Source organism: Aethalodelphis obliquidens, unplaced genomic scaffold (assembly GCF_003676395.1).
Source record: "Aethalodelphis obliquidens isolate GAN/ISIS:26980383/991018 unplaced genomic scaffold, ASM367639v1 scaffold17, whole genome shotgun sequence".
Taxonomy (NCBI): domain Eukaryota; kingdom Metazoa; phylum Chordata; class Mammalia; order Artiodactyla; family Delphinidae; genus Aethalodelphis; species Aethalodelphis obliquidens.
In genome coordinates, this window is record NW_020837961.1 from 7,641,334 (window position 1) to 7,662,906 (window position 21,573).

Consider the following 21,573-nt stretch of genomic DNA (forward strand, 5'->3'; position numbering starts at 1 on the left):
TGCAACAAAAAGAATAAATTATCTAGGAATAAACCTACCTAAGGAGACAAAATATCTATATGCAGAAAATTTTAAGACACTGATGAAAGAAATGAAAGATGATACAAACAGATGGATAGATATACCATGTTCTTGGATTGGAAGAATCAACATTGTGAAAATGACTCTACTACCCAAAGCAATCTACAGATTCAGTGCAATCCCTATCAAACTACCACTGGCATTTTTCACAGAATTAGCACAAAAAGTTTTACAATTTGTATGGAAATGCAAAAGACCCTGAATAGCCAAAGCAATCTTGAGGAAGAAAAATGGAGCTGGAGGAATCAGGGTCCCTGACTTCAGATTATACTACAAAGCTACAGTAATCAAGACAGTATGGTACTGGCACAGAAACAGAAATATAGATCAATGGAACAGGACAGAAAGCCCAGAGATAAACCCACACACATATGGTCATCTTATCTTTGATAAAGGAGGCAAGAATATACAGTGGAGAAAAGACAGCCTCTTCAAGAGTTGGTGCTGGGAAAACTGCACAGGTACATGTAAAAGAAATTAGAACACTCCCTAACACCATACACAAAAATAAACTCGAAATGAATTAAAGACCGAAATGTAAAGCCAGACACTATCAAACTCATAGAGGAAAACATAGGCAGAACTCTATGACATATATCACAGCAAGATCCTTTTTGACCCACCTCCTATAAAAATGGAAATAAAACCAAAAATAAACAAATGGGACCTAATGAAACTTCAAAGCTTTTGCACAGCAAAGGAAACCATAAACAAGACGAAAAGACAACGCTCAGAATCAGAGAAAATATTTGCAAATGAAGCAACTGACAAAGGATTAATCTCCAAAATTTACAAGCAGCTCATGCAGCTCAATACCAAGAAAACAAACAACCCAATCCAAAAATGGGGAGAAGCCCTAAATAGACACTTCTCCAGCGAAGATATACAGATTGCCAACAAACACATGAAAGAATGACATCATTAATCATTAGAGAAATGCAAATCAAAACTACAATGAGATAGCATGTCGTACCGGTCAGAATGGCCATCATCCAAAACTCTACAAACAATAAATGCTGGAGAGGGTATGGAGAAAAGGGAACCCTCTTGCACTGTTGGTGGGAATGTAAATTGATACAGTCACTATGGAGAACAGTATGGAGGTTCCTTAGAACACTAAAAATAGAACTATGATATGACCCAGCAATCCCACTACTGGGCATATACCCTGAGAAAACCATAATTCAAAAAGAGTCATGCACCACAATGTTCATTGCAGCTCTATTTACAATAGCCAGGACGTGGAAGCAACCTAAATGTCCATCGACAGATGAATGTTTAAAGAAGAAGTGGCAGATATATACAATGGAGTATTACTCAGCCATAAAAAGAAACGAAATTGAGTTATTTGTAGTGAGGTGGATGGACCTAGAGTCTGTCATACAGAGTGAAGTCAGTCAGAAAGAGAAAAACAAATACCATATGCTAACACATATATATGGAACCAAAAAAAAAAAAAAAAAGTCGTAAAGAACCTAGGGGCCAGACGGGAATAAAGACACAGACCTACTAGAGAATGGACTTGAGGATATGGGGAGGGGTAAGGGTAAGCTGTGACAAAGTGAGAGAGTGGCATGGACATATATACACTACCTAACATACACTACCTAACATAAAACATATAGCCAGTGGGAAGCAGCTGCATAGCACAGGGCGATCAGCTCGCTGCTTTGTGACCGCCTAGAGGGGTGGGATAGGGAGGGTGGGAGGGAGGGAGACACAAGAGGGAAGAGATATAGGAACTTATGTACATGTATAACTGATTCACTCTGTTATAAAGCAGAAACTAACACACCATTATAAAGCAATTATACTCCAATAAAGATGTTAAAAAAGTTATAGTGACAAAAAAATAAATAAAAAATAAAACCTTCTGCATTTTTTATCATTTTTAACCATGTATAAGTTTGCCTCACTTAATGGACTAGGAGATCCCTAAAGATTAGAGATGGTGCCTTAGTTCTGTTTGACTTCTCAGGGCCCAGTGCAAAATGTGCAGTACAAAGAATGTGCCCAATAAGCATCTGTTGACTTTGAATTACTAAAATAAATTCAGTTAAGACCACAGTAGTCCAGATATACTCTGGTGATTTACATGTTACTAGCAATGATCTGCAGGGAGTTCCCTGGTGGCGCAGTGTATAAGACTCCGCAGTCCCAACGCAGTGGACCCGGTTTCGATCCCTGGTCAGGGAACTAGATCCCAGATGCATGCTGCAACTAAGAGTTTGCATGCCACAACTAAGGTGCCCATGTGCTGCAACTAAGGAGCTGGCGAGCCACAACTAAGGAGCCAGCCTGCCGCTACTAAGACCTGGCGCAACCAAATAAGTAAATATTAAAAAAATAAAACTGGTATCAAAAATACTTCCAAGTTAATGATAAAAAATGACTCCTTAAATTTGTGTAAAAAAAAAGATCTGCAAACATGATAATAAATTTCTTTACCATTACTTACCTTCCCTTACCAACTGCTCATACTATTAATGGAATTTAGAAAAAACTTTTAAATTGAAATTTGCATTCCAGTGAAATGCCAAAATTTGAAGAGAGCAATTGTATTGAGTGGCAGACCTTGGTGAATAGGTAAACTGTTTTTTTTAATAATCAAAACAATTGGAGAAATATCAGGGACTTTCATTTTAAATTACAGGAATAAAGGGAGATTGAAATTAAACACTAGAAGATATGTTTAACAGTTATTCAATGTGTATGAAATAGTTTATCTAAGATGACCCTGGAATATTCATCATGGGAGCTAGTGGTGTTAAGAATAGATTAGAAAACTATCTGTAGAAATGGAATTCGATATTTTTTCTAACCCAGCCTGGGACCCTGGGGACTTTTTCAAACCTAGTTTTCTATTAATCTTTGTTACGAAGGCCAGGGAGCGTAAATACCTCAGAAAATAATAGCTCTGTAGGTGAACTGTGTGGTGAGACTTACCACTATGCTTTTCACAAGGTGGTTTTAAACTTTCCTTTCCTCATGTGGGACTTATTGGAGGAAACCTTAAAGACTCAGCAGCACATTTACATTTGGTAATTTTTCAAATTATACTGTACATGACATGGTTATGAATCTTGTAGCTAAGAATCCTAATTTCAATTCAGCTTCACTACTCAGTTAAAAGTTCTGAAACCTTTTTCCAAGTAGCAGAGAGTGAGACACTATGGGGAACAAACAGATGTTCAGGAAGTAACTGGAGTGCCCTTTATGAAGTACAAACACAGGATAATTATGGCTGCTTTCTGTTGCTGGCTTGACTTCAGAAATGAAGAAAGTCATAGTTGATTGCCGGAGTTAACAGATTAGATATCTTGAAATACAATGGGTACAGTTAATATTGTTGAATATTGACTCATCATTAATATCATTGGAAGCCTGAATCTTATGAGATTTACTGTTGTAATGTGACTAAAATATGACGTGTCACTTGGCAAACATCACAAGACACGATTTCTGCTACAAGGGCAGAGAGTTGCACAGAGATGTTATGAGCCACATAAAACAATGAACTTCTCCTACATAAATAAGCAGCACATTACTGATAGAAATGCAACATCAGGGCCAGAGCCCCCGTAGGCAGACGGCACAGAGATTAAGTGGGGATGATGAGAGGGCACAGCTGCCTGGAATTCTGTGGCATTTTCAAGGGTGGCCAGTGCAAAGTACCCAAGGAACACTTTCCAAGGGCCACAAAAAACAGAATTAACACATAAAATTCTACCATTTTAGAATCAGACCTCAACGTCAGCTAAGAGGACGAGAGTAGAAATTCAAATTGAGCACGTGTAATAATATTACAAGAATAATGACTATGGCAGGAGCAGCTAAGTATATACCTACTAGGTACTGTCATGGATGCAAAAAAACCACATAAGATGCAGTCCCTCTAGTTCAGGAAGTCACAGTCAGGTTGGAGAGAGAAGTATAAAGACATGAAAGGGTGAAGTAAATCAAGGTAGAAGACAGGCAGGAAATAATTGTAAAATAATCAGAAGACATACATTAATCTCAGCCTGCCAATTAACTATGTAATCTTAGATAATTCACCTAACTCTATAAATATCTGTGGAATGCATAACCTTGCAGAATCATAGTTTCTTCATCCAAGATTACTTTTCAGATCTGAAAATCCTTTCACAGGGTCACCTGACAAAACTGTGATGTAAACAAAAATGTTACACGTAGGGTTATTTAATTTTTTCTCGCATTACTGAGATATAATTGACAAATACAAATTGCATATATTTAAGGTATAAAATGTGATGATTTGATATGTGTATACATTGTAAAATGATTACCACAATCAGGCAAATTAACACATCCGTCACCTCACAGCTACAATTTTGTTTTTCTGGTGAGACCAATTAAGGCTGACTGTCGTAGCAAATTTCAAGTATACAACACAGGATTGTTAATTATAGTCATCATGCAAAACATTAGATCCTCAGAACTTATTCATCTTATAACTGAATATTTTTATCCTTTGACCAACATCTCTCCTTTTCCCCAACACCTCAAATCCCTGGCAACCACTGTTCTTACTCTGCTTTTATGAGTTCAACCTTTTTAGATTCCACATATAAGTGAAATCATACAGTATTCGTCTTGCTCTGTCTTACTTCACTTATTTCACTTAGCATAACGTCTGTCAGGCTCATCCAAGTTGTCTCAAGTGGCAGAATTTCCCTCGTCTGTGTGAGTGTATGTGTGTATACATATACCACATATATATATATATACACACACACACACACACAAGAAATATACAAGCAATGGATGTACACACACACACACAATGGCATATTATTTATACCATGTTGACTTTATCTCTTCATCCACTGACAGACACTTAGGTGGTTCCATATATTGGCTATTATAAATAATGCTACAATGAACATGGGAGTGCAGATATCTCTTTGAGATACCAATTTCATTTCCTTCAAATACATACCCAGAAGTGGGATTGCTAGATTACATGTTAATTCTATTTTTAAATTTTTTGAGGAAGCACCACACTCTTTCCCATGTGGCTATACCAACTTACATACCTACGAACAACACACAAGGGTTCCTTTTACTCCACATCCTCATCAATGCTTGCTCTCTCTTGTCTTCCTGATGACAGTTATCCTAACAGGTGTGAGGCAATAGCTCATTGTGGTTCTATTTTACATTTCCTTGATGATTAGTGATGTTGAGCACTTTTTCATATACCTGCTGACCATTCCTATGTCTTCTTTGAAAAAATGTCTATTCAAGTCCTTTGCCCAGTTTAATTGGGTTAACTGGATTTTTTTATTTTTTTTTTTGCTATTGAGTTATATGAGTTCCTTATATATTTTGGATATTAACCCTGTCTCAGGTATATAGATTGAAATATTGATATTTTCTGCCATTCCACAGTTTGCCTTTTTTGTTGGTGGTTTCCTTGACTGTGCAGAAGCTTTTTAGTTTGATGTAGTCCCACCTGTTGATTTTTGTTTTTGTTTTTTAGAGTTGTATCAAAAAAATCACTGCCAAAACCAACATCAAGGAGCTTTTCCCCAATGTTTTCTTCTAGCAGTTCTACAGTTTCAGGTTTTACATTTAGGTGTTTAATCCATTTTGAGCTAATTTTCAAGTGTGGTGTAAGATACAGGTCCAGTTTCATTCTTTTGCATGTAGATATCCAGTTTTCCTAACACCATTTATTGAAGAGCCTATCCTTTCTCCACTGTGTATTCTTAGCACCCTTGTCAAAGATTAGTTGACTGTATATGCTTAGGTTTATTTCTAGGTTGACTATTCTGCTCCATTGGTATGTCTCTGTTTTCATACCAATAGCATACCATTTTGATTACTATTCCTTTGTAACATAGTTTGAAATCAGGAATATGATGCCTCCAGCTTTGTTTTCTTTCTCAAGACAGCTTTCACTCTTTGGGGTCTTTTGTGGTTCCATATAAAATTCAGGATTTTTTTTTTTCAATCTGTGAAAAATACCATTGGAATTTCGATAGGAATTACACTGAATCTGTGGATCTCTTTGGGTAGTATTTTTTAATTATTATTAATTAATTAATTAACTGGGAGCTGCACTGGGTTTTCATTGCTGTGTGCGGGCTTTCTCTAGTTGCAGTGAGCAGCGGCTACTCTTCATTGTGGTGCGTGGGCTTCTCATTGCGGTGGCTTCTCTTGTTGCGGAGCATAGGCTCTAGGCATGCGGGCTTCAGTAGTTGTGGTTTGTGGGCTCTAGAGCACAGGCTCAGTGGTTGTGGCACACGGACTTAGTTGTTCTATGGCATGTGGGATCTTCCCAGACCAGGGCTTGAACCTGTGTCCCCTGCATTGGCAGGCGCATTCTTAACCACTGCGCCACCAGGGAAGTCCGGGTAGTACGTTTTCATGTGGTTACTTAGCTTCCTTTTCTTTCAATTTGAATAACGCTCTTAGGCCTTTCTTGTAAGGCAGGTCTTGTGGCGATGAATTCCCTGAGCTTTTGTTTGTCTGGGAATGTATTCATCTCCCCTTCATTTCTGAAGGACAGCTTTGTCAGATATAGTACTCCTGGTTGGCAGTTTTTTCTTTCACGCTTTGAATATATCATCCCATTTCCTCCTGACCTACAAGGATCATGCCCAAAAATCCACTTATAGCCTCATGAGGGTTCCCTTGTAGGGGATGAATTGTATTTTCTCTTGCTGCTTTCAGGAGTCTCTCTTGGTCTTTGACTTTTGACAATCTGTATAACATGTCTCAGAGTAATCTTGCTTGGGGTCCTTTGAGCTGGAATGTTCATATCGCTTTTAAGATTCAGGAAGTTTTCAGCCATGACTTTTTAAAATAAGTTTTCTTCTCCTTTCTCTCTCTCTCTCCTGCTTGAACTTCTAAGTTGTGTACTTTCATTTGCTTAATGGTGTTCTCTAGGTCTTGCACAATTTTGTCACTCTTTTTCATTTTATTCTTTTGTTCCTCCAGCTAATGCTAAATGACCTGTCTTCAAGTTGGCTGATTCTTTCTTCTTCGTGATCAGCTCTGCACTGTTGAAGGTCTCTACTGAATTTTCAGTTCTGTCATTGTATTCTTCGGCTCCAGGATTTCTGTTTGATTGCATTTATGGTTTCTATTTCTCTGTTATATGTCTTGATCTGTTATGTACTGTTTTCCTGATTTTATTTAGCTATCTATGTTCTCTTGCATCTCAATAAGCTTTTTTTAAAAAATTGATTTATTTACTTTTGGCTGCATTGGGTCTTCGTTGCTGTGCGCGGGCTTTCTCTAGTTGCGGCAAGCGGGGGCTACTCTTCATGGCGGTGCGCGGGCTTCTTATTGTGGTGGCTTCTGCTGTTGCTGAGCATGGGCTCTAAGCGTGTGGGCTTCAGCAGTTGTGGCGTGCGGGCTCAGTAGTTGTGTCTCGCGGGCTCGAGAGCGCAGGTTCAGTAGTTGTGGTGCATGGGCTTAATTGATTTGCGGCATGTGGGATCTTCCCAGACCAGGGCTCGAACCCATGTCCCCTGCATTGGCAGGTGGATTCTTAACCACCGCGCCACCAGGGAAGTCCCATGATGAGCTTTTAAAACACGATTAAAAAAAATACTTTTCAGGAAATGTGTCTATCTCCACTTATTAGGTTTGGTTATTGGAGCTTTACTGGTTTCCTTTTGTGGTGTCATGTTTGCCTGATTCTTTATGATATGTGTAGCCTTGTACTTGTATCTGTGCATTTGAAGGCGCAAACACTTCTTCTGGTCTTTACAGACTGTTTTCGGCAGGAAAAGACATTCTTCTTTTAGGTCCCTGAGCTGATGGAATTGCCTCTGGGATCCCAGTTAAGCAGGATTAAAGCCATGTCATAGGGCTGCTGCTGGGTCTGTGGTTGGTGGACTTAGGCAGGTGTGGATCCTATCTGCTCCCTGGGATGGTGCAACTGCCTCCAGGACCTTGGTTAGTAGAGCTGGCACTGGGACAAGGGTCTGCCTTAGGGTCCTCAGACAGTGGCCTGTTACCAGATGTGTGGCTCCTGCCAGGTCTGTGGGAGGGTTCCTGCCAGGTCCTGGGTGGGCAGGACTGCCCCTGACCATTGCTGAGAGAGGCTGGAACTGAGCCACGGGACTGCTTTGGGGTCCACAACCCAGTCTGAGGCCTGTATCCCTGCCTCTGGGTATATGGATGGATGTGCCTCTTGCCAGGTTCCTAGGTGGGTAGGACTGCTGCTGGCCCATGGCTGAGTGCTGCTGGTGCTAGCTATGTCATAGTGCTGCTTCAGAATCCACAGTTGGACTAAGCTAAACAGGCCTGCCTCTGGGGGCTTGGAGAAGCGTGTCTGCTGCCAGGTCCCTGGGTAGGCAGGACTAGTCTTGGAGCACAGCTGGTAGGAGCTGGGGCGAGTCACAGTGCTACTTCAGAATCCTCAGTCAGACCGAGGTTGGCAGGCCTGCCTTTGGGGAAATGGACAAGTGTCACTCTTGCTGGACCCCTGGGTGGGAGGGATTATTTCCAGATTAAGGCTGAGAGTGGCTGGAGCCAGGTCACAGGCTGCTTCAGGTCTACAGTTGGGACTGAGGTCATGGACCTGTTACCCAAGGCATGGGTGGGCGTGTTTCCTCCCTGGTCCCTTGTGTGGTACTGGTGGCGGAACCAAGGCCAAAGGGGGCTACAGCTGAGTCCACAGGGGAATGGGCCTTTTCCCAGGCCTGTAGCCACAATCATGGAACCATGGTTTGTGAGCCTGTCACCTGGGTGAGGGTAGGTTTTCTCAAAATGACCTTCCTTAGTCTTGGGCTATGCTGGAGTCTTGCAACCTCTTACTTGGATCCCAAAGCTTCCACAAAGGCACTTTTGTCTGCGGACGGCTGCCAAGTTATTGTTGCTGTGGGGGGTATGGGCGGGGCACCGCCTATTCTGTCATCTTGCTGTAAACATTTTTTAAGCAAATATCAAGACAAAGTCTGACACATGATTTAATCTTGAAGAGGATACATCTGAAACCAAGATAGTCACGGAAAGTATGGGTCATATGGTGGCTGTAAGTATGAGCAAAAGGCAGCCGTAGAGGAGGGAGAAGGGGCTGGAAAGACAGGTAGAGAACAGAGAAAGGATTTTCTTGTAGGCTGGGCACATGTAAGCCACTAAATAGTTCTGAGAAGGAGTATGATCTGCATTTGCATTTGCATTTGCAGACGTGGTAAGGAGTAGGGTAGTAGCGAGGCAAATATAGACAGTGAGACTGTCCAAGAGCATTCTGGGATTGGCTGGCTATGGATGGGGTAGGGGGCGAGGGAAGGGTCTGTGGTATCTTATGGACAAGTTGACACGTCTGCTAGTTAAGAGTGACATACAATGCGGGATTCTGAATGGGAGATATAGATCCAGAAATCACTGTATAGAGTTAGGAGTTGAAAACAGAGGCATAGGACCAACTTGTATGAAGAAAATAAATCCAGTAGGTTAGAGGAGTGCAGAAGATGTAGTAATTATCTAAGCACAAGGTGAGGGAGGCCTAAATTACAGTTGAGATCATGGGGGAGAAAATGGGGAAAAGGATGTCGGAGATACTGAAAAGGAAATACTGACAAGATTCGGTGACTTATTATATAAAAGGTTTGAGTCTAGTGGCTGAGAGGATGCAACACATAGCAAAGCTGGAGGGAAAGATGAACACGTGAGTTCTGTCTGGGCACAGTGAGTTTATGGTAAAGGCTGAAATAGAGGTGGCTGCAGGCCCTGGGAACTTAGAACTGAGTTAGGTCCAAGATACTGATTTGAGTATTATCATTCTGTGACTAGATTAGCTGTGGAAGAGACAACAGACAGGAGGGAGTACCACTGAATAGCAAGGTGGGAAGGAAAGGGAAGGAATGACACAGGAGGAGGAAACGATACGGGAAACTGGAAAACTTCAGGAACACGTGAAGCGTCACGATACATTCAGTATCATGAAAATTGCTTCCTAAAAAGTGGAAAAGTGTGCAAACTGTACTCCTGTGTAAATACGCTGAAAGACGTCTGGAAGAATATATAATTGAACCCATAATAACAGTTATCTCCTGGAGGAGAGGGGAGGGAATTTGAATTGTAGAGCAAGACAGTCAAGGGGAACTTTAGTCTTATCGGTGGTATTTGAAACTTTTCTAAGAAGAACGTATTCCTCATGTAACTCTAAAGTATTGAAAAATGGAATACATAGACAACACTTTCAGAACACAACAGTGCTTTCAGGCAGAATATGCTATCCCAGGGAACGATTTGTTTTTAATACACATTGAAAAGAGATTCATTGTCGTTTCCCTCATTTATCTATCAAATTAGGAACACCTCTGTGACATAAGCAAATACATTTTAATTCTATATTCTTCATATTATTTTAGGTAAATGATTGGCACAGTGGTAGCTATTTATTTATTCCTATTACAGAAAATGCAAGCATTTTAATCACTCTTATTTGCGTTATCTCTTTATGTGAGAGCCAAGTACAAAACTTATTTTCATTGTCAATGTGTCTATGGGACACTCACCTACAGGAAAGGAGACCGTGAACTTCTGTTGACAGAAGCATACTGGGTAACTTTGCTGCTTTATGAACAATGGACCTATGATTTTCTTTGTGGAACTCCCAAGATGTTGGAGCTTTTCCTTTCTGTTTCTACGTCTCCCTGAAACACTGATCACTTCAATAACTTTTGATCATAGCACAGTAAACCACAACCTGGAATCATTCCAGGGATGAAAAAACAAAGAGCTTTTTCCCTCTCTACCTTTCTTTCCTTATGAATTGCATTTCAAGAGGACCTGACCTTTATTCCTGCCACCATGCTGGCATAGTCAATGGAAAGTACAAAGGAACAAATTCTCTTAAAATGTAGCAATCACAATTCTCTGCAGAGAGCATTTACTTATAACAATAGTGGTATCTCAGCAATTTGCACTCAAGTGACTTTCTTGGTAAAGCATAACCACTTCTCCTTACTCCAACTTTTTTTGTGTTTGTATTTTTTTGAACAGTGTTATTGCGGTGTATTTTACATATCATAAGATCCACATTTTCAGGTACACGGTTCAGTGATTTTTAGTAACTTTACCAAGTGGTGTTAACTACCACGATAAATCAGTTTAGAATATTTTCATTCCCCTAAATAAGGTCCCTCCAGGCATGTACAGTTAATCTCCTGTACATATACCGTCCCTTCCTGGCTCCCCACCCCCTGACAATCACAACTCTACTTTCTGTTTCTATAAATTTGCCTTTTCTGGACATTTCATAGAAATGGAATCATACAACGTACAGTTTTTCTTGAGTCTTCACTCTGACTTTATAGAACAAAAGTAGAAATTTTCCTTTGGCCTTTAAGAAAATCACATATTTAAGGAAATGCATAACCTTTCAAATAAAACATTACAATAACTATTGTTTAACATCTAAAAGACTAAAAATATTAATCCTCTTCTTTAAGCTCTAAAATTAAATCCTGAAAGTAATAATAGAGTATAGTGCCAGGAACATGAAAAAATAATCATTTATCTATTTCACAGGTTGAAATAGATAATACTATAGCTATCCTTGAAGCCTCAGATCATTTTAACATCTTAAACTTCACATACGGATCTTTTCCTTTTCCTTTTTTAGGATGGATGTGTAACTTTCCCTTCCAGGAAGATTTTTAAGTGGCCTGTTTACTAACCAAGTTAACACCTACAGTTTAGTTCTTGTATAAATGACAAAACAAATATTCTCCTCAGTATTTTTAAAAGAAGCAAGATAAGATTATCATGTGTAGGGAGAGGGACTGGAATGTTCCAGCCTTGCCTAAGGGATGCATCTGTCCAACAACATCCTCATTTCTGTGCGTGCCTCCAACCCACCAAACTTGTGCACTGTAGTTACACGGCGGAGAAGGACAGGCCTTTACTCCTTTGAAGTCAGCATGTCAGATTAGGAGTTATGCCTTTCAGTCTCCTGTGAGTTTTGGTAATGCCAGCAGCTGGATTACAAAAAAAGAATTATTGACAATATTCTGGAAATTGCTGATGTCAGATTTAGATGATATAAATGGATTAGCTAAATGCCTTTATTGAATGAAGTGAACCTCTCACTCAGCACTTCTGTCCTTGCCGGCGAATCCAGCATAAAACAGCTCCACTGAGCTCTAACAAAATCAAGAGATAGTTATTCCTAAGCTTTTCTCATGAAACCATTTTAATTATGAGAGAAAGATTCTATGAAGACTAGAAAAATGATTGTTTATATGATTACATCCTCAAAGCCAATTTTAGACAATTACAGAAATACAGAAAAAAGTTATTCACATAAATAAATAATGTTCCAAGATAGAAGTCAGCCAGTAAGCAATACATGATACTGAGCTCCTCTCTGAATGCTCATTTTAAAATGTGTTACTCCTTTATGCTTTTATTTCTACTGCCACTATCTGAAGAGCAGAAAAACAATGAACACTTGCTGATAAAAATTCACATTTCTATTACATCTCAAGAAGCAATGGGACTATGTTTAAGATTTGAAACTAAGAAGAAAAAAGATCAAAGTCAGCCAACCTGGGAAAAAATACTGAACAAGGTCTAAACTCTAATAATTCCAAGTTATCAAGAACACACAGTTAGCCAAAATCACTTCTCAAAGCCCTAGATATCAAACCTGTTGTTGAAAAATCACAGGACACGTCATCATTCTGGACATTTCATACCAAAGGTTCTTTCTTGGTTTTATCTTTGTTGTTAACTGATATGGTAGCTCCGCTGAAAATCAAACTGTTGTGTATAAATGTGTTGCAATGATTTTATTAAGAGGTGCAAAGAGAATTGCTTTATTTTTTGTTGTGGAAAGTAAATCAAACTTACCAGATCATAGGTCAAACGAGAATAGATTTTGCTGAATTGTTTTTTTTTCTTTTAATGGGAGCAACTAAAAAATAAATCAATACTATGAAAAGCTCAGATGAATGCTTCTTGCCAATTCCTTGGAAAAGTGTTGGTAAGCCAAAGTAACTATATTTAGAGAACAAGGGCATAGCAAAATACTTAATACAACACTGCCAACCTCTGTGGTTAAGACTGAGGCAACCAATAAACTGTTAAAGAGAAAAATGGAAACTTCCCTAAGAAAAGATTTAGAGAAAGTTGAGTGTGTGTACTAAACACAGGCACACTTCTTTTTTTCTAGCTCAAATTTATGAACTAACCAATAACTTGTTTTAGAAAGCAACTGCAAATGAAAACATCTTCGTAAGTTCATTTTTGAAATAAAAATTGGCACAAGACCTATTCTGCTACTTCAAAGACATATAAAGGATTTAAAAGTTATTTTTAGTTAAATTCATTTTAATGATCTCCATTTGTCTTTTGATAATTTGTCAATCTATTAAGAGGTATATAAAAATAAAAAAGTAAAAATCTCTGCACAGACACTCCAGATTTATGGATAGAGACAAGAGACTGAATGAGCTTCTGCACGATGGTGGGTTGCAAGGTTTGACAGGGAGGTGTTGTCCTATCTAAATCTTTACGGTTGCCCAGCGGGAAGAAGTTAGTTCTTTAAGACCGTACTTAAAAAAACAATTGGAAGGTACAGAAGAAATTAAAAAATACTAATATGCATTTGTTTTAACTGGAGATATGCTAACCAGAGGGACAAACGGAGGCCAGAGCAATGTTAGCTGTGCCTTCTCTCCACAATCTCACTTCTTGATTTGTGTCTCAGAAACACACAGGAACTTATAAAATGTAAGTCTGTTTCTATCGTTTTCCTGCTTATATTCCTGTAATCACCCTCTGTCACTTCTAAGAGAAAAATCCAAGCTCCTTAATATGGGGTACAGCTGCTCACGCCCTGACCTATTCATCTTCGTCTCTTACCGCACCTTTAGCCCCTCTGGCAGTCTCAGTTCCAAAATCCAGATGTCCTGTCTCCCTGCCGCACTCACAGCTCTCCTCCAAGCTGTCCTCACTGCCCTACGTGTCCTTGCACATGCGCTTTTTTTCTTCCAGAAGCACCCTTCTCTTGGTTTCCCTGCCCAGTACCTCCACGAATCCCACTAGCCTCAGTTCAAAAATCACCCTCATGGGCTTCCCTGGTGGCACAGTGGTTGAGAGTCCGCCTGCCGATGCAGGGGACACGGGTTCGTGCCCCGGTCCGGGAAAATCCCACATGCCGCGGAGCGGCTCTGCCCGTGAGCCATGGCTGCTGAGCCTGCGCGTCTGGAGCCTGTGCTCCGCAACGGGAGAGGCCACAACAGTGAGAGGCCCGCGTACCGCAAAAAAACAAACAAACAAACAAAAAATCACCCTCTTTCTGAAACTTCTGAACTCCGGGTCCCCACCTCTCACACGGCAACCTGCGGACGGTTTTCGAAGAGCCTTAAGAGAGGCACTTGAATGACTTTATCACCAGCCCATTTCACAGTGCCTGGTATGTAACAGACACTTAGCGAATGTCTATTTAATGATAATTATGGGATTTTTACTCACTTATCCTCTGCCTCCCCAAGTGCAAGGCATATGCGTCTCATTCTCTGAATCCCCAGTGCCCAGCAAGTAAATGCCACACAACTAGATCTCAGTGAAAATTAATAACTGTTGAAGGAACCAACACTGTGCCAGCCTCCAAGCTCTCCTCTCGCAATCAAGCCTGCATGCTGATGGAAGATTCCTTTTCCAACATGCCAACTTACCGTGGCTCCCATCACCTAACCCTACCCAGCTGGAACTCTCCCTGGTTTCCCGTTACCTGTAGCAAGAAGCGAAGCTTCCGGACCTCAGTTCTTCTGCACAGAAGTGCGCTTGCCTTGCAGGCTCTCTTCTCTCCCGCCTTCTTGTCTCAATTCAGGCTTCCCCTGCCTAAGCGAACTAAAATGGTCTTTGGGTCCGTCTACGACGTTAACCTACTTGTTTCTTAACTCCCGCATTTATTAATGAGCTGAAACGGTCTTCACAGGCTTTTTTTTTTTTTTTTTCTGTGTGTCTTGCTATTGCCTCCCTCACTAGAACATAAGGTCCATGAACTCCAGGGTCTGGTCGGCTTGGTTCACTGCTGCACCCTCTGTCCTAAAGCACCTCCTGGAAGCAGAGGTCAAGTGCTGAACATCTGTTCAGTGAGGGGCAAGACTGAACAAGACATAACTGCAGGCTGGCACTCGAGGTCCTCAGTGGCTTGGCCTCACCCCACCTCCCCAGCCTTTTCCGCACTGATTCCTCACAGGACTTCTGTTTGGTGTGTCCCAAATACGCCGCACCTACTCTTGCCTCCTAACTGGGCCCATCTACAAGAGCCTTGCCTTCTTTTTCTTCGTATTTAAATTACCTTCATTTTAAAAATCCAGCTCGAACTCCATCTTTTCTATAAGGCAATCCAAAGTGGCAAGCTCTTTAACTGCATTATTTCCATAATGTCTTAAAAATCTTTCCATTCTTTAGAGCTCTCTGTCTTATACTTGTGATGACATTTTTTAAATTACAGAAATAGGTTGTCAGTTATAATAAAAGATGAAAAACCTTTAAAAGGAAAAATTCTGTATGTGAGGAGTAAATAAGGTTCAGACCCCATTTTACCTATTTTAAGAAAACTGTATGCCTTTCTCCTCAAGTACACCAAAGAAGTTTGCTTTCAGGTTTAACGTGCAACCTAAAGGTTAAAGGGCAACATTCAAAATCTGTGAGTGAGAATTGGTTCTAGTAACACCTGTGATGTCCACTTTCATTGCAAATAATATTGACCACTGAACATACTATGAAAAGCCATCTAAAAAATAACTCTTCCAACTTTTAATGTGAGCCTAGCACAGTCCGACTGACTAAATAATTTGTTTTAATCCATAAAATAAAATATAACCAACTAGGAATGCTTGTGTGATAAGAATGCTTGTGTGATAAGAATTACTAGTCAGAAATTTTTCAAAAGTTACAGTAGGTTTTAAATAGTTGTACTGATTTGTATCCCGATGACCCCGGTGGTAGATACGTGCAAACATACCTGCACATGCGGGCCTGTGTATCAGCACAGATGATGCAATACATGATGTGTAAACAAAGGAAACATGCTAACCTGGAGAGCAATTTGACAGCATTAGCATCCTCTGCTGAATTCATGTCATCCCAGCAGGAATTTCTCTGACTTAGCTGCAGGCTGACCTGAGGAACGCCATCGGACAGCTCTGGATGCGGTACCCTGTGGGCCTGAATAGATCCCTCACTCCGAGATTCGGGGATCTAAAAAATAAAATAAAATAAAAAAGAGAAGCATTTTTAAAAGTCTTTCCAATTAAGTTATTGAAGATAAGTTATTCGAATTTATTAATAATCTAATGGATTAATCACACTCCAGGAAAATATCAACCGAGGTAGAAAATTGAAAATACATATTAAAAATTCTTATATAGCAAAGGGCACAGTGAAGGGGAGATACCAATATTGCTGAGGGGAACTTTCAAACCATTATGGCCCATACCCCGCTCCTGGATTCTCATACAAATCTTCCCCAGGCCTAACCTCTCCTTAGAATAATTATTCTATGTCATGAGAGATTATGAGAGTATATCAGACTGCAATCTAGAAGGAGAGAAGAAATAGTCAGAAAGACGCAGAAAAAAAATAAAAACGGCTGAGAACCACTGAAATAGAGAATGCCAATGTGAGAAAGGTGTCCGGAAATATTTACTACCGACAAGCAAAATACACACCAGTTGGCAAGTTTCTACTGTAATCCTCTGTTGTAGGGCAACGTATGGTGTAATAAATTTTGAATTAAGGAAATAAATAGGAAAAACACAACTTTTTTACTTTTCTTCTATCTCTGGAATCATGGGCAGCCCAAGTGCCAAATGAATACTGGGTATATTCACTTTTCACATCTGAGGTCTCTCTGACCCCAGAAATACTTTCATGCTCTCTTATTTTAGGTCAGAAAAAATGAGAAAACAACCTATATTCTTTTCCTAAAAATGTGTAAGAATCATGTCAGAATTTCAGGAAAGTTTCAAACCCTTGGATAAAAAGTATTCATTACACTGGAAGCTTTTCCTCATCTCTAGGACTTGTCTCTTGCTGTCCTTTCATCTACAATGTCATGTGTTGATCACTGGCCAGTCACCAACCCAACCAAATCCTAAGCTCTTTTGAGGTTGAGATAAGAATCCACTGCCCACAGAGCTTCACTAACTACCCTTAGGTCTCAATAACCTTTCCCAGCTCTGAATTCCTGTAACTCACCACCACACAATCTACACTTGACTGCATGTCATCTGATACCGTAATCTTAGTTATCGCAAGTTTCTAGGTCACGTGGCCTCAACCAGATCGCTCCTCCTACCTTGCCCTTCTCTTCTTCTTCTTTATATTATTTGTAACATTTTTACCAGGAAGTCTAGCAAAGTTTTGAACCCATTAATAAATACTTATTGTCAGACAAACACTCTTCAACTACAAGATATTCCCAGGACACTGACTGACCAAGAGGCTAGGATAATGGACAATTAAAAAGAGTAACACAGACAATTATGGACATAAATATTTAATAAGTTCATACCACTGTGAGGATTACATGAAACTAATTTAGCAAAGAGTTACATTTAACACAAAATAAACACTAAATCAAAGCTAGCTTTTATTAATATTGTTGTTATGTAAAATTTGCCCAAGTCTGATGAATGCCAATTAATTGTTCAGTTGCATTTCTCTGTAGAGCATTCGTAAGCTCATGAAAATCAAAGGGAAAATTTTTTTAAATTATGAAATAACCATAGCTCATAGCTATATCTGCCAAGAATACTTCTAAAAGAAATACTCAGATAAACAGCAACACAACATGAAAAGTGTAAGCATCTGCTATTACATATTTCATAAAGGGACTCCTCTGGCATGTAATTTTTCATCAAAACAGACATGAAAAATCAATAAAAGCCACTCAAAAAGCAGTACGACTTCCAATTAGTTAGCTAAAAAAAATCTCACATCCACACATATTTGTTTTAATATTGAGAGAAAACTAAGAACAGTTGTTTGGCAATATTTCATGGTGTTAAAATAATGACATGACATTTTAGGTTCAGTGATAATTTGGGTTCTAAATTTGACTCAACAATTTACGTAAAAAAATATTCTAAAGTAAAAAAAAAGGTAATATGTAGCTTATTCCATCCTGCCAGTTTATATTAAAATAGACTCCATAACACCATAATAGAATTCACATACCAGCAACTACATCAGCTACATTTATCTAAGTGTATTTCCCAATGATTTAATTTCTATAGAAATAACAGACATGATTGTCATTAACCATTAACTTTAAAATATAAACTCATTATTTATACCAAAGGAGTGCAAAGAATTCAGCTCGTGCACAGAACACGAAAATACTGCATGAAGTTTATGAGAACAAAATTGTTAGAAAACAAGTAGCTCAGTAAGTCTAAGATGACTAGAACTGTGGAATATATACACATTTTTAAAAGGAATGCACAATTTTTCAAGGTGATTAATGATACCTTCTTGAAGATGTACCTTGAAGACTATACATTTTCACTATAGAGATGATGACTACAGGAAAAATTAATAGAGTGATAAAATTTTAAAACCTGCCATTTTACTGATGTAATTAATTTTAGTACAAATGTATTAACTTTGAGAAAAAGGAAGAGATCCCTTTCTTTACTTTAGCTGGAATTGAGCTTTTCAGGAACACAGAGTTTAAGCCTTGGCATTATAATGTTGGTAGAGGAGTGGTTTTATTTCTGTGCTTCCAGGTGTCTATTTCGGATTGTATATAGTTCAGTGGTGGACTTTGAGACGGTGTTCAAGGCCCCTTGAACTCTCTGAGGAATATGACACCAGTCGGCCAAAGCCAAGGGTACAAAGCCAAGGGTACAAAGAGACATGTTATTACACTGTGGCCTTAGAGCAGGGGTTCTCACCCAGAGCCAGTTTTGTCTAGAGACATTTTCGGTTGCCATGAACAGGGGTGAGGGTATGTGATATTAGAATCTAGTGGGTAGAGGCCAGAGATGTGACTAAACATTCTATAATGCATAGGACAGCCTGCCATGAAAGAGAGTCATCTGGTCCAACTGTCAGTACAGCTGACGCTGAGAAACCTTGCTTTAAAGGGAATGGGGAGAAGAAATCTGTACGGAGGCAGCTCCTCTCTCTGTGTACACTTTTCATTTGTCATTGGCATGTAAACATATAACAGGCCCACATCAGCTCTGAGTTGAGCAGGAATGGGCCAAGAAGGCCCAGCAGGCCTGCCTTGTCTACACAAGAGTTGCTAGTGACTCCATGAGGTCCAGCCAAGCTCTGTGGGGTAAGAATTTACTGTAATAAAAATAAAAACCTTACTGTAACAAATGGAGCGAATGTCCTTAGAGAGACCCATCTGCAGCCTCATAACGTGTGGCTACGGTAGGAAGACGGCCAAGGGTTTGGGACACTGACTGGGGTAGGCAGCTTTCCCTTTCTACTGCAGATATGCAGGAGTTTACACCACGCTTTGCTCTTTTATTTGAGTGATCTTCGTGATAACTTTTGGACTCGAAGGTGAGAACTATGAAAGCACCCCAACCATCTGTGAAAAACATTTTGCTAAGAATTCTGCCATTGGCTGTTTCAGATAAGGATCTATGCACATGCTGTGTGATTTATGTGTACAACTCAAATACTAGCAATCCCAGGAATCTTAAAGCACATTCCGTGCATGTATTTGCAGGTATGGAAGAGCCTAAGAAGTAATTTGAGATACTTCAGTATTCGAGGTGCCAGAGGAATAGAAACAAAAGAATAGTCTTTGAAAATGTAAAATTAGGAAATAGTCTCTTAGATGTTGTTGCTGTGACTGTTATGAACAAACATTCAGTGAGTGAGCATCTACTCTGTGCTAGCACGGTTCCAGGAGATTTACATAAATTAACCCATTTAATTCTTACAACAACCTGAAGAGGCAGGGACTACGATTATTAGCATTTCACAGCTGAGGAAACTGAGGCATAGTTCAAGTTGTCTGTCCAGTGAGGAAGTGGCAGAGACACAGTTACACCCCAGGGAGCCAGGCCACAGGACCTGTGCTTACCACTACTCTCTAGAGTTGGTCGTATGTTAAACGTTAGAATTGCAAGAAGAAAAGGCAGTTTTGGATAAAAGTCACATTATATCCCATAATGCAACCCATTTTCTTCTTTTGGGGGGGCATTAGTAATTAAAACTTTCTTTAAATTTATCCCTCTGGCACCCACTGAAGCATTCTAGCAATATAATTTTAGGGGGAAGAAATTGAGTTTGAGGAAAACTATACGGGAAATGTGTTCATTGTAGTTTATTTATAATAGGCCCCAAATGTAACTATTCTAAACAGCTAAATTACTATAAGGTAATCATGGCACATGTATATGATGAAAGAATATTCCGTCATTAAAATATCTACAAAGTTTTTAACAGGACTGTGAAATAATTTTATGATATATAATATAGAATGAGCTCAGTTAGCAAATATAAATGTACAGTCATAGTTATACACACACACATATATATACGTGTATGTATATATATATAGATGTATATGTCTCCAGTAATGCTTGGAACATCACCATACTTGAAATATACGTGAAACAAACTCATGGTTACCAAAGGGGAAAGGTAGGGATGAATTAGGACTTCGAGGTTAACACACACACACTACTATATATAAAATAGATAACCAAAAAAGACCTACTGTATGAAACAGGGAACTCAATATTTTGTAATAACCTATAAGGGAAAAGAACCTGAAAAAGAATATATATACATTATATATATGTTTATACCTGAATCACTTTGCTGTACACCTGAAACTAACACAACATTGTATATCAACTGTACTTCAATTTAAAAAATTAAAAATAAATCAAAAATAAAACATACATGAATAAATTTCAAAGGCCAAAAATCAAATTCTGCCACAGTCAACGCTATAAAGGTTTTAACAAGGTCTCATCTTTACAAACTGAACAAAGAATCCAGCACTTGAAAAACATGCTTATGACACCAGACTGATTTACCCTGATACAATGATCTGACTAAAAATAAAAGACATAAGAAAATAAGACATAAAGAAAATAATGTGTGCCTTAATATTTATCCATATAAATCTGTCACTGCGAGGGCACAAGAGTGCCCTCTGTCCCATGGGCAAGTGTTGGGTGGGAGCTGTCTGCCCTGCAGGACTGAAACAGAGGAATGGCAGGTGAGTCAGAAGCAGGAGGGACTCAGTTTACTGGACAGGGACCAATCTCTCTGAAATTCGTAGCTCCCTTTCCTTTGTGTAGGTGAACGTTTCCTGATTATCTTAAGATTCTTCCTAGAAAAGTGATGTGCATGTGAATCAACTGCAGGAAAATTTATAACAGTAATTTAGCATACTATTATGAAATAGTATTGTTAATACTTAATTTTTAAAAGTTTAAGCGAAACAAACTTTAATGTTTTGGTCTTAGGAGTCACCCTAACCACCGGCCAGGTGCTGTGCTTGCATTT

At 39.3% G+C, this 21,573-nt stretch overlaps 1 protein-coding gene across 2 annotated transcripts in view; it reads right to left on the bottom strand.

Moving 5' to 3' along the window:
• FAM13A (family with sequence similarity 13 member A) overlaps positions 1 to 21,573 on the bottom strand; it is a 331,803-nt gene that overhangs the window by 115,478 nt on the left and 194,752 nt on the right. For both annotated transcript variants that reach the window (XM_027116910.1, XM_027116911.1), the window contains exon 7: positions 16,121 to 16,284. In XM_027116910.1, the coding sequence (XP_026972711.1) occupies positions 16,121 to 16,284 (164 nt within the window). The remainder of the gene's footprint in view (positions 1 to 16,120; positions 16,285 to 21,573) is intronic.